The sequence below is a fragment of the Salvia hispanica genome, chromosome 3 (assembly GCF_023119035.1).
Source record: "Salvia hispanica cultivar TCC Black 2014 chromosome 3, UniMelb_Shisp_WGS_1.0, whole genome shotgun sequence".
Taxonomy (NCBI): Eukaryota; Viridiplantae; Streptophyta; class Magnoliopsida; order Lamiales; family Lamiaceae; genus Salvia; species Salvia hispanica.
The window spans coordinates 33,365,871-33,380,386 of record NC_062967.1 but is presented as its reverse complement, the minus strand read 5'-3'; the positions used below and the strand labels follow the sequence as shown (position 1 = coordinate 33,380,386).

The 14,516-nt window shown below is 34.0% G+C and overlaps 1 protein-coding gene across 1 annotated transcript; it reads right to left on the bottom strand.

Moving 5' to 3' along the window:
- Nucleotides 1-842: 842 nt before the first annotated feature.
- LOC125211661 (cytochrome P450 734A1-like) lies at nucleotides 843-4,343 on the bottom strand. Its single transcript, XM_048111553.1, has 5 exons — nucleotides 3,846-4,343; nucleotides 3,428-3,651; nucleotides 3,114-3,358; nucleotides 2,658-3,048; nucleotides 843-1,628 (listed from the first exon to the last, which is right to left on the bottom strand). Exons 1-5 carry the CDS (start codon nucleotides 4,126-4,128, stop codon nucleotides 1,203-1,205), a joined length of 1,569 nt encoding a protein of 522 aa, XP_047967510.1. The 5' UTR covers nucleotides 4,129-4,343; the 3' UTR covers nucleotides 843-1,202.
- Nucleotides 4,344-14,516: the final 10,173 nt, after the last annotated feature.

The window sequence follows — 14,516 nt, the reverse complement described above, 5'->3', positions numbered from 1 at the left end:
TAAATACTAGTACAAAACTGTGATTCTAAGTTATATTTATAGGCATTATAGCTGTATTCGTATTCTTTATTCATGCTATACAATATAGGCAGATCCAAGAATATGATTTCTAGACTTCAAGAAATAGTCTTGACAGCAAGGACACTTCATAGAGGAAAAGAAATAGAGACACCAGTCATTATTTTGAACTATTTATGTAGTACTAATTTGATTTCATTTCCTTTTTTTTTGTTTGAATTGTCAATAACCTCAAAGGGTATGAAGTGTAATACACTACATACTATTTTTAAACACAACTAGTTTAGTAGTACATGTTAGCATTTTATATTTCATTTTCATTTTATTTAAATCTCATTCTTCGTGAGGAATAGAAATCATAAATTAGGCTCACTTTTTTTTTTTTTTTTTATAAGTTTTAAATTCCAACATTCTTTTAATAGTTTATGACTCATGGCAAAATGACGAACCTAGAAGGATGGTAGTGGGGCCACTGGGCCCACAATAAAAAAAATCAAGAATATGAAGTTATTAGTCTTTTTTTTAATTAAAAAGATTAAATTCTAGTAACATCATAACTATATGGACTACTATGTACTCCTTCAAAGGTATGATTACGGGAATAAAAATTTAGTAAGTTGAACTTATTATGATAGTAGTACTTAGTTTGATCAATCACAAACTCATAATAGCAAACATATATTACGTGTTAATATATTATATATTCGCATCATTTAATTTTTACTAGTGATTATTGGATTATTTTTTAATAAAATCCTCCAATATCCCATTGAAATGATAACTAGCTAGAGCGTCCAAATATCTGTACCTAAAAGAAATGAAAATGCAGACATCTCAAATGCCAATATAATAACCAAAAATCAAGATGTGTACAACCAAGAATTTACATATTCGAAATACAAAAGATAGAGAAGATACATATATATAGATTTTCTTGATCACTCCATCAATCCTTGACAAAATGACCTAATTAACACCAACTTAATTAGCCGATCACCCTAGTAAATTAGAGGGCTGATGAGCTAATTAACACGTGAAAAAGGGTTAGATGAAATCCTACCAAACACTCCCCATCCCAAGTTAGAAGAAATTAAAACCCCCCTAATTGGCGGAAAATTCTTTTTTTTTTCTTCATAATAATAACAATACTTTTTTACTAATAAATAAAAAAATTGCTAGTATTATTATAATTTAGTGAAGACGACGGGCGCGCCGTGCTGCGGGTGCAAAAGCATGAGCACGGAGGGCGCGTGCTGGTAGGTGGGCGCGAGGTGGAAGGAGAAGCGCTGGAGGATCATGGCGACGGCGAGCTTGGCTTGGAAGATGGCGAGGTTCTGGCCGACGCAGCGGCGGGCGCCGAGGCCGAAGGGCATGTAGGCCATGGGGTGGGTGGTGGCGTGCGCGACGCCCTTGGAGAAGCGGGCCGGGTTGAACTCGTGCGGGTCGTGGCGCCACAGGGTCGGGTCGTGATGGACGGCTAGGATTGGGATCAGGAGCTCCGTGGAGCGGGGGATGTGGAGCCCACCCAGCTGCATATCCCGCTTCGCGCGTCTGATTATTGCCACTGCTGGCGGGTACAACCGCAGTGATTCGTTTAGGATCATTCCCAGCTGCACCATCAACCACCAGATTAGATCCATTTATTTTACATTTTATCAAAATGCATTTGATTTTGATCATTAGTACTACTTGGATATGAATCAAATAAAATAGTTTCAATTATATACATTATTAGGAACTATGACTTGAATTATTATGTTACTCCCTTCATTCACTACACAAATTTGTGCAATACGAATTTAAATAAAAAGTGATTGAGATATGTGAGTGGAGAATGTCTTATCTTAACATCAAAGGGGCTAATTGGTTAAGCACCTATAAATCATATTTTCTTTTATAAAGACTTTAAATTTAACTAAATTTTATGTAAACTGGAGTATCATACAAAACTCCCTATCCTTTATCTAACACTCATCTAAAAATATTAAATACTAGACAACTTAAAGGAATATAGTTCCTACAATATTTTTTTCTAGTGTGTGTCCGCTCTTAATGCCAATGGTGGATGCAGAGAAAAAAAAAATGTTGATGTACCTCAACTATTTTTAAATTTTTCAAGAGATCAGATTAATAATTTCTTTCTGATAATTTTCGCAAATTTAAAAATATCAAAATAATAAAAAAGAAATTGTTGTGGGCTTAATCTCGTATTCCATTCTTAGTGTGTCCATTAACGGCAATGTCAGCAATTACTACTATAAGTTACTAATTATTATAGAATTTAGATTTGGTGGATATAAGTAAAATGGTAATTTTGTGATTATATCTGTGAAACTAAAGTAATGTTGAATAATGAAGGGCGAATTAAGTAATGTAATAGCAGTAGGTGCGCTTTATAGGTAGGCGTGAAGAGGCGTGGTTGGAGGTGGGAATTTTTGTGAAATGTGTGTGTTGTGTAGGACAGTAAAGAAATGGAAAGTTTAAACCCAAGATTTGGTGTTGGACATTCTAATTAATCAACTACGTAATTTTTTGTGAACTCAAAAAGACACAATAATCAAGGCAGATATTTGACAGTAATGAGAGGAATTGAAGAGGGGACCAAGAAAGAAAAGGGAATTAATAATAAATAATAATACCGTTTTGAGCTTGGGGAGATCATCCTTGGTAGGGCAATCACGTGATCCGCACACCCTGAGGACCTCCTCACGTGCCTGTTCCTGCCACTGGGGATGCATGGCCAGCAGCAGCGTGGTCCACGTCAGCAGATTGGCCGTGGTGTGCTTTCCGGCGAAGAATATCGTCTTGCACTCCTCCACCACGTCGCTCGCCGTCATCGCCACCGCCGATTCCTCTCCGTCGCCGTCCCTCTCGCTCGCCTTTATCATCACCTGCAATAAATCGTTCGGACATTCGTCTGACTCTGACACCCCCTCACACCTCCTCCTTCCTTCGATCAGCTTCACCAGCGATTTCCTTATTTCCTTTTCCAGTCTCCAAGATATTCTGTTCTTTTTCGTCGGCAAGAATCTGATCAAAATAGAACGAGATTTTCACTTACTATCCCATTTGATTTATCGATCTTGGCAATTTACCTGTACCCAGGGATGAAGACTTTCTGATAGGCCTCAGTGGCATGTTCCATCTGCTGAGATTGCAGCTCAAAAATGGCCTTTCCTTCCTCATAGCTTCTCCCAAAAGTGGCTCTTGTGATCACATCCTCAACCACTTTCTCAAACCAATCTGATACATCCACTTCCACTTTCCCACCATTGCTCATTTCCTCATTCCATTGCATCATGGCTGCTTCCATGCTCTTCCCCATCATTGGCATCATCAGCTGCCAAACATTTCATTTTACCAAATTAATTCATTATTTTTTAAATCCAAATTTAATTGCTATCTATACCTTGAGATTTTCAGTGTGGAAAGCTGGCTGGATGATCTTCCTGTGGTGAGACCATTTCTCCCCCTTGAGGCTGAGCAAGCCATCACCTTCAATTTTCCTAACCAGTGGTGGTGACTCATTCTTCTCAAACACCTCTGATTTCAAGATGAAGATCTCTCTAATTAGGGCTGGATCAGACACTGTCAGCCTTGCTGTTGGCCCAAACCACACTAGGAACATGGAGCCTGCATGGAGGAGGTGAACTAAAGGTGAAAATTTAAATCACATTACTCCAAGGCAATGGATAGTGTAGACCCTACACAAACACACAAACAATGTTCCTCACAGCTCACACCAACTTATTTGTGTGTATGCATTTTGAAAAAAAGGTGTATGTATATGTATATGTAACATGTGAATTTGAGAAGCATAAGCATACCATATATCTTCTTCCAATGATGGTAGAAAGAGAGGACTCTAGGGAGAATATTGTGTGAGAGAGGGGGCATGGATTGAGCAGAAGCCATCATATTCAAGCTGGCTAATTCCTTCAAATTCCCCAAGAAGAGCTGGTATTTGGGGCCTTTGATTCCTTGTTTCATGAAGAAATTCTCAACTCTCCTTGGTGCCCACCACAGATGAACCACAGCTTTGAGCACCACCACAATCAGAATGTATGAGATGAGAAGAAGCCATAGCATATGGAAGTGGCTATCTTCCATTTTTCTCAAGTGTTGGTTGAGAGAGAATATTGTTTTGGTGGCTGGATGGATTGTGTTTGTTTTTATACAGAGAAGAGAAAGTAGAGGTTTCTTGTCTGTTGTGTAGGACAACAGGATGAAGATGGGCTTAAACAGGCAGAGGGGAGAAGCAACCTAAAAGAATTTAAGGTCAACTAGTTGAGAGAGCAAATGAAATTAATGAAAGTGAGGTGTCCTCATTCTATATTAATTCTTTCCAATGACAACACTGCCCCTGCCTTGCCTTGGCCGGGGAGAACTTTCTAGTAGGGATGTCAATCGAGTCAGTCCTACTCAATGGGAATGGAAAGACGAGATTGGCCTTACCAGACTTTTCTTGATTTCTAATTTACTGATTTAACGAGAGGAGTTTGGGAATTGTGGAGAAGAGAGGGTTGAGAAAACAGTGATCATAAATGAGAATTTCATTTATGAGACATACATTAATATTAGGCTGTGGCCATTGCTCTGATCATGTCATGTGTCCAGAAACAACACTTTGGCCAACCTGAAAAGCCTTTAATTTTCCCACCAAATAGATACCATGCCTTGCTATGAATGTACTCCATATGTTACACTCAAATTATTTGGAAATTGAAATTTCATGCTTAATTTTGGCCTCCTTTTTTTCTGCTGTGTTCTTCTTTCATATTTTAAAATGAAAAAAAGATGATGCAATCTTTTTATATTATTCTATACAAAATTATCTTGTGACATATTTTGGGGAGGAAATAATGGAAGAGGCACATGCATGTTTGACCCTAGTTTATATTAGGGGGTCTCCACGACGTTTTAGGTAATATAATGACAGGAAATTTAGATTATTACTACAAATTATCCATTTCAATTGATTTGATATATTCCTATTTATTTATGTGTTTCACAAAATTATGATTTCAAACCTAATCAATATCAATCCCCTCCCCACTTTTTTTCTATTATATATGTCACGCAAATCTGCCCCCATTTCTTCAATAATGTTTACGCGTGAAGCCTACAAATAAATTAGTACTATATTTTTTTCAAAAAAAATCCGCATATGTATGGTGTTTGATTTGAAAAATTTTTCAACGGGGTGATTGAATAGTTGGATTGGAAAGACGAGGAGGAGGAAGAGGAAGATGAGGAGGTCGGGGTGTTTGGAGGAGAGTGGTTAGTTTGATGAAATAAGGAGGCAAGGGAGGAGTTGTGTTTTGGAAGGATGCTCTTAAATTGATGCACATGGGAACAAGGGTGTCTATTTTATTGCTCCCTTTTTGCTGTGTTAGCGGGGGGATGTGCCTTGCTTGTCCCAAACCATCACTACCCCACTTCTCTTAATCTTGTCTTAATACTCCCAAAACATCATGGGGCCACTCTCCTCCCTCTCTCTCCTATTCACTACTCTATTTTCCAGCTCAAAACCCAGCACAACAATGTATCGGATTAATATGAGGTTCAAAAAGTTTACGTAATGCAACTCAACTGTTAATATACTTCTTTCCGTCCCATACAAATTGGCTATATTTCTTTATTCGTCTATCTCATACAAATAGTTCATATTCATTTATAGTAACATTTTTCTCACTCTCTTTTACTACTTCATTATTTATAGACCGCACTATTCACTACACAATTTCAATTACTTTTTTCTCTTTTTCTCTTACTTTACTAATTATGCATTAAAATTCGTGTTCATACCAAATAACCTATTTCTATAAGACGGAAGGAGTATTTTATAACAAAATATAATTGAGACGAGTTACTGAAATATAGAGTCTGTTTACCAAAATGAGACTCTAACTGCAGATAAATTGAATTGACAAAAAAAATTGCTTACCGCATACGCTACTTGGAGAATAACACATTACAAAACTTGAGAATGTGATTATGTTATGTTTTTCATTTTATATTTATTTTATGCTTTCAAAATTTTGTATATATATTTTTATTATGATAAAATAGTAAGTTAACTTTTTAATTTTCTTAATATTATTGAGGATTAGGATAATTAATCAAAAAACTGAGGGTATACGTTTTTTTTTGCTTGGTTGGGGGCGTTTGATGGGCCTGGAGGCAACAGCCCGGGGCCCACAACTTTTTAGAACATTGGGCACCTATTTTTTGCTACTTTTTGTATTTTTTATATTCGGATACGTTTTCTATAAGTTCTATTTTGTTATTTCATTTATAATTACTTTTACCAAAATATAAAAGATTGGCACTACGCTACATGCCACCCTTATTTCTTTTTTTCTTTTTTTGTGCTAAAGCTATAATTCACTAATATAGATGTTCATGTATTAAATATTTAATTTTTGATAGAATAAGATATGAGATCAAATTATATAAACACCATTATTCTCCAAAACAGTTGCAGAGTTGATGTCTCCTTTTCCAAGAAATAGAGAGCAGTGTTAGAAAACTGGTTAGCATATGTTTTTCCCTTTTCCTATAAAAATGAGAATATATTAATACTATGTCTCTTGTCTCTACTACATGTATTTAACAAATTAATTATATGTAGGTAAAATCCTTGTGCTACCTTTTTTTCTAACCTTGCAACCTCATAATTAATTAATAATAAATGTTATTACGTACGTAATATAAGGTAGAGTGGAGTATATATTTTCAGAATAAGTAATTTTAAAAATAATTTATAGTATTAAATATTGAAAGTTCTTTTCGACTTTAGAGTTCTCAACAACAAACCCCCTTCACTTACGTACTCTTTTATTCTGGAGTGATAAACGTTTTTAGTAAGCTCACCCTTGCAATATGTGATAAATAAATTTTAGCCCGCAGGGGTGTAGCGCAGTTGACAACAGAGGGACAGATCTTGCTGCAATAAATAAATTTCAAATGCGATTGATAATAAATGAGTTAAGCGTGAATTTAGGATTAATTATAAATCAATAAATATTTCGAACGTGGGCTTTAATGGATATATGCTCAGTTATTTCAGTTTCATATTACTCTTTCAAAAGGTGCCTTTGCTATTTAACATGAGCCACATTGACTACTATATATTCTAAGTTAGCTGTCAAATACTCATCGGCCATTGCCGGCTCATTTCATAAGTCGGCCCTCAAGTTGTTGGATCTCTCAATAAAAGCCTCAATATTATAAGCCAAACAAGCTAACTCGTTTAAAAGTTTGGATGTAGCGATCCGACTTTCAGGCTGGCAGTTGTCCTTATAGACCAATACAAATCTTTTCATCGTGCTTTGGCTTATTTCATAGGCCACCAGCCCACCACTCCAAGTCGTTGGGCCTATTAATGAAAGCATCAACTCATTAGCCAACCACGACAGGTCATCCAAACGACAGGCATTAACAACCCGACTTCCAAATTGACGGTTATCCTCATATACCAATTCAAGTCTTTGCAATGTAATTTGTTCTCAATCGCGTATGAAAAACATATCACTGGGTCACCTATCTTAGAAGTGTCCGATGTCATAACTTCCTTCATTTTTTTTAAGTACGATTCGCTCACAGTTTGTGCTATGTATCGACGATTACACTGGCCTATCAAGTGAGATAGCTCATTTGCTCTATAAACTTCACAATTTCGACGTGGGACAAGTCCGTAACTAAACATTGAATACTTGGTAGAATGATAAATTGAAAAGAAACTACCTAACCAAAAACAAAGTGGACCAAGCTATTTAAACAGAGGGCAGGTTGCCTAGTAGGTAGTGAATATATAGTTACTCAAATGAATAAGTGAAGACAAAGCAAAGAGACATGCATAGATAGAATGTAAATTCAATAAGTAACAAGAATTAAGCATGGATGGGTGGAGGGCCTCCCATGAGGTAGTAGTGTAGGTGACTGATCCCTATTCTTAGCTCATTTTTTTTGTACTCCTAATTATTTTGGAAAAATAAATAGAAATGCAACAATAAGTACAGCACTGTGAAGAGTTTGTCTGGTAGATGTGTGAATGGCATGTGCTTTTTATAAAAGAGAGCACAGAATTGCTTGATTGTACTCTTTGCCAGTCCACTACCTGTTGGTTGTGCAATTAAACTGACCAATCCGTTACATTTGTCCATCTGTTTCATTTATTTTTTGATTGAGTTTGGTACCAAAAATACTCAATTTAAAATTACACTCTATATCTATTTTCTTTTCCTTTTTAAATATTTTGTACTACTACACTAAAATTGACTTGTGTTATACATAATAACTTTGATTTTGTACTTAGATTATTTTGTACTTAGATTTTATTTGTACTTAGATTATATCTGTCCACACACTTTAACAATAAATCACCACTAAGTTGGCGGTGGTGAATTTAATGTGTTAGTGGGTGTGGTGTTGGGAAATTTATGGCAAATTGGTAGGTTAGATAATCTTATATTTTGTCAATTATATTAATCCTTCTGAAAGAGTACTACTAATACTTTTTTAATAGTAATAGTATCTTTGAAAGATGGATAGTGTTGATAGCAACTTTGACACAATTTTGTGAATTTATATAATTCCACAAAGAAGTTACTATTACTCCTTCCGTCTCTGAAAATTTGTCACCTATTTCCTTTTCATCCGTCCTAAAAATTTGTTACCTTTCGCTTTTACCATTTTTGGTAGTGGACCTCGTATTCCACTAACTCATTCTCACCCACATTTTATTATAAAACTAATATATAAAAGTAGGACTCACACGTCACCAACTTTTTCAACTCACTTTCTTTAACATTTTTTAAAACTCGTGTCGAGTTAAATGGTGACAAATTATGGGGGACGGAGGAAGTATCTTATAAGGAATTAGCATATTTCATTGATTTCAACTAAATGCTAAATCGACATGTCCTTCGACAAGATTTTGAACGCCAAAAAGGGGAAGGAAAAGTTGATTGTGTATGGGAGATCCTTATTTTTACAAATATTTCAATACTCCTTTCTTCCTAATGATGATGGCCCTCTTTAGGAAGATATGAGATTCTATGTTCCTTTGTATATTAAGAGTAGAAAAAAATAAATCATTATCGTTGCAATAAATTAAAAAAATTTTGTGTGGTATCTTAATCGGGATAAATCCACAAAAGTGGGTTATCTCTAATATGACATGGAAAATATGTATCCGTTAGTGATCATATTTTTTTTTGGTTGTTATTCTATACACAATTATTTATTTATGTTTAATTGATTCTTTAAGAAATGACGTTGATTGTATATAGTAGCTAGTGTTCAAACACCACAGAAGGTTCGTGCGTAAAATTGTAATTTCACAACGTATATCTAGATTGATGCATACAATTGTAATTTCACAACGTAAATCTAAAAGAATCTCAAAAGATGTTTTTATGTGTTCTTGAGTACATCCTTAATATTAGTTCCTCGATAAAAGTTGAGAAATCTAGCTTATATCGTTAGAAGGCTACGAATGTCTAGGGTAAGCTCACACAAATGACGGATGAATCCAATTCTCGAAATAGAAATACTTTCAGTTTAATTAAAGCGATAACTATTCGTCCGTGTCATTTAATTTTAGTTGGGAAACCAAAATTGAGTTAAGACGATTTTTAAAATGTAGGTGGTGTACCAATTAACCTTAATAAACGTAAATTACAAATCATATTGAAATGAGATTATTAAACATGGAAATACTCATTATATTCCTTTCATTCCACCACATCAATAACCTATGGTAATACTACTACTATTCGACGAATCGACGATATTAACTTATAGACGTATAGTTCGGCAGGTAAATTTCCTTATTATTTTATACTCCGTCTATATTATTAGCGAGGTTTGTTGTAATTATTTTAACACTACTTCTTTTACTATTTATTAATATGAGAAGATTGTAGTTATAGTCTTATAGACTTATAGTCCCTTTATTTTAAATGGTTAAATTTTAATTCACATTAAAAAGTGAATCTCTATTTTTTGGTTAGCTAGCTAGGCCGTGTCTCTATTATGCATACGGCCAAACTAGGTAATTTTTTAAAAAAAATTTAAGACGTTCACTATAATTATACTACTATTATGCATGTTTGTCGCATCATCATGGAATCATTAGGCTGGGAACTCATATTACAATATTATTATACTACTTTCTTTTATAAATATAATACGGAGTACTTTTTTAGAATATCGACTCATTGAACGCCAAACATGATTTTCAAAAACAGCAATATTCCTTCAATAATTTCCATTCGAGTATATTTGAACATTAAATTAGATATTAATAGCTAGTAGTCAATTTTTTAATTTCTTACGCATATCTAAATTTTTACTCACTATTAATCATCGTATTCGTTTATTAAATTAATTACTCATGTTTTAATTAATTAAATTAAAGGGAAATGTGAGAAGGTCTAATTCAAGTGGCAAAAGCGAGCAATTGTTTTTATTTTATTAAATATGATATGGTTATCATTTGTAATGTATTGTAGTATTTCAAAATGGATAAATAAGGGGGATGAAAATCCTATTACGTTATTTTATGGTTTTCCAAAAACAAACAAGGATCAATCATGCATCATTATCTTCTGCAGTGCAATCATCTACATATTGCCAAGCTGCAACTGAAATTCAGTTCCTTTCCAACATTAAAGAATCTATCAACATTTTCCAAAAAAAATTAAAATATGAAGATATAATTAAACTTCCCAAAAGCTGACCACTATGGGCTGTTTGTTGTCTTTGTATTCTTATCATCATCTTATGCTAGCTGCATCATCCAATCATGTAGATTTGGCCTCTTTTGTCACTCTCTTTCTCTCTCTCCACAGCTCTTGTTATATCAATTTTCTGCACCATGAAAACCAATTTGGTGATGGAGTTTTAAATTGATTATTCAACAGGCATCTTCACCATCAAGTTAGCAACTGTTTTGATATAACAATTGCTAGTATTTTTCTAACTACTAAGATTCTGGACTTGTCTCATCATAGGCATCCATCAAAGTATGTTCGTAGACCATTATACCCTTGAAGAGATTAGTCTATGGGAATTAGTTATAGGATTAATTAGCTTGTAGTAATTAAGTAATAAAATGCGCATCTTGCGAAAATAACTTCAATTACTAAACAAGTTGATTTATTAAGAAATAAGGGGCGAAAAGAAGTTTATATTAAGTTAGAATATTCTGAAAAACAGATTTAATTACAAGTACTATATATACATTTTAATGTTTACGGAAAGCAATTTTGTAATTTTGTTGGATTGTTTTATTTTAATGTTTTCTTCTGAGAATCGTTTGCAACTCTTTAATGTGCTTAAAAAATCTCGAGAAAAAAAAAAACAAATAATATGCTCACTCGTGAGTCGTGACATGATCATATCACATGAAACATTAGAAAAAGTAATAAGTATATATATTTTGAATGAAAGTGAAATCTTAGACCTTAGTCACTAGACATACGATGATATGATAAAATATAGTACACCTAGTATATAGTAATTAATATGATAAAAACAAAAAACACTTGTATTTTACTGGGATTATGGGGACCCTTGGCTCACTAAAAGGCAAAATAGCAGTGCACTATTGATGTTGTGTGTGAATAATGATTATCACTCTAATTTACCTAGGTTTTCTCAATTTCATAAATTTAAGCATGTGTTGCTTGCATCTTCTGTCACTCACGTGAGGCCATCCGCATTCTTGTCTCTTATCAGTCTCTTAACCGTCTCATCTTTTAACTGTTCATGGACCCCACTGTACTTTTCAGCTCATCTCTTAACTAAGAGACAACACCTGCATCCCTCCATCTCTTAACCATCTCTTAACTATTCATTCAATTTCATTTTTTATTTTTAATTCCAACAAATTCAATTAATAAAAAACACACTTCATTAAATAAAATAAAATTACAATTTAAATACCTAAAAAAATATAAAAGACATAAATAAAAAACTAGAAAGCGCGTGACATATGGAAACGGCGACGGAAGTAGATATCTCCCCATACCGGGTTCGGACTGAAGTAATCACGTTCCAACCTTGCGGCGGCTTCCTCCTCCCTACGTCGATCTTCTTCTAGCGATTCTTCCATTATTCGACGCATTTGCTCAAAATGGGTCCATAATGGATTATATTTGGGAGAAGAAAAAAATAAAGGAATGATTTTATAGAAGTGATTGGAGAGGAAAGAAAGAGAGATGGGATAATAGATGTGTGTTTGTGTGTAAAATGGAGAATGAAGAAGAGTATATATAGAATAAAAAAAAATTAAAATATGACCGTTGAACGGTCATATTACCGTTTTTTTTTTGTTTTTTTTTTTTTTGAATTTTTTGAAAAATTGATTTTTTTTTTTAAATATGAATTATGACGTCATAATTCCGACGCCCACTCGCGGGTCGGCGAGTGGGCGTCACGCCAGCCGCCCGCGCGCGCCATGTGGCGCCGGGCGCGTGTCTCGCGAGCTCGAAGCCGGCCTCGCCGAGACGCGTCACGCGTCGAGACAGCTCGTTTCGTCGAGACGAGACGGAGCCCGCATCGCTGTCTCGATGCCGTCTCCTCTCGTCGAGACGAGATCGAGACCGCATCTCGCAGCGATGCGGATGCCCTAATATGACAAGCCACAATTTTTTAGATTTATTTTTCAATTAAATATTTTCACTAAACCACTTATACATGAAGCAATATTTATTTCAACTTAGCTGTTTATCAAATCTGAGGAAATTCATAACTAATAGTACTAATACTAGTATAGTATTTCCACTATTGGAAATTAGTAGTACTATGCAAAAAAATTTCTTAAGAACAAAAAAATAATGTATAGCAATTGGATGATTCGTAGTTCATGTTTTACTCTTTCATAGTCTCTTATTGAAAGTAAGGTTCACTTCAAATGGATATTCAAGTAGTTTTATGATATTCTTGCAATTAGATAGCCTACAAATTAAAAGTTCATGAGATGATTTAGAAAAGCACTAATCCTCCTTACGCAACATAGCTTACTTTCAAGCTATATCTCTCAGATTGTCGTACCATCTCCAAAGTTAAAATGACTTTCTCCTCTAATGTACAAGCACTTTAAATTAAATCCATTAGGTTATTGAACTTGAAAAAGTATCAAATTGTATTTGTGATTGACATTATTGTCTTCATACCATTTTAACTGAAGCCTATTTATATGGCAAAGGGAAGTAATTAAAGAACTTTACATAACACATAAAATAAGAAAATTTACATCTAATCTCACCAGCCTAAAATCTTTGGCCTAGGAGACCTCTCATTTTCAATACATACTTACTATATACTCTTGATAAAGAGTTTGATCTCTTTATCATTTTATTTCATTTATCAAGAATGTAGAATTTATATTGTACGTAGAACATAATTCCTGTTTTGGACCTTTTTAATATTTAATTTTTTTTCTAAAAATTTATCACTTATTTTTACTTTCTAACTTATGCGCCCCACCTCCGCCCACACTTTTCATGGAGATTGTGAGTTTACATCATAAGTATTTATGTAGATATAAATTGGAATATGTGCAAGTAAGAGTCCAAGAAACTGAATGATGGATATATGCATTAATTGGCCACAAAAGCTCTGCCAATTCTATGTCACAATAATAAAAATAAAGAAAATGAAACTAACATATGAATATATGATCTCCATCTCACTGCTATACTTCAAAATTAAAGTCCCCACTAACTATAAATTTTAACTCAAAATAAAAATAAATAAATCATTGCTCACAGCAGCATAAAATCACAGTAGATGCCCCACAATTTGTCATAGCTATAGCTGCAAAAACTCTGACAATCAGTTATTCCATTGCCACACCTTTTATTTTTTATTAATTGTCTTTTCAGCCCAAAAAATGATAAAAATTGTGAAAAGAAAATTTTACAAGGGCCTGTGTTTGTTTTTTTCATGTCAACGACGACATAGATATTTTTATTTTTATTTTTTTTTTTTATATTTTTTAAAATTTTGTGAATTGTGATTTGTATGAGTAGCCATGTGCGATTAATTAAGTGAAATGACAAGGGTTGGATTCAAGCAAAAGTTGTTAGAATTGCATATCACGATTTTGTTTGTTTTCCCTAAATGACTCCACGAAGAAATATAATTAATCACTGATCCGACATATATGTATTAATAAATATATATTCAAAATTATTAGTATCTTATAATAATGGGAAAGTGGTGGCTATGCATTTTCCTCCTTTATGTCCACAAAAGGTTTGGTCCAGTTTTGTTACGTATCCTTTAATTTGATGTGAAAGTGGTGGCTATGCATTTCATGAAATTAATTGGTTACAAAGCTCATCTACAGACTACAATAATCATGTTAGTTGGAGGCCATAAAATTAATTACAAATTATATCATGTTTGGCTATATTAATATATGTCGTCCCATGTCTTAGCACAATATTTTTATAACTAACTTTGCTAGTATTTTGAAGTAT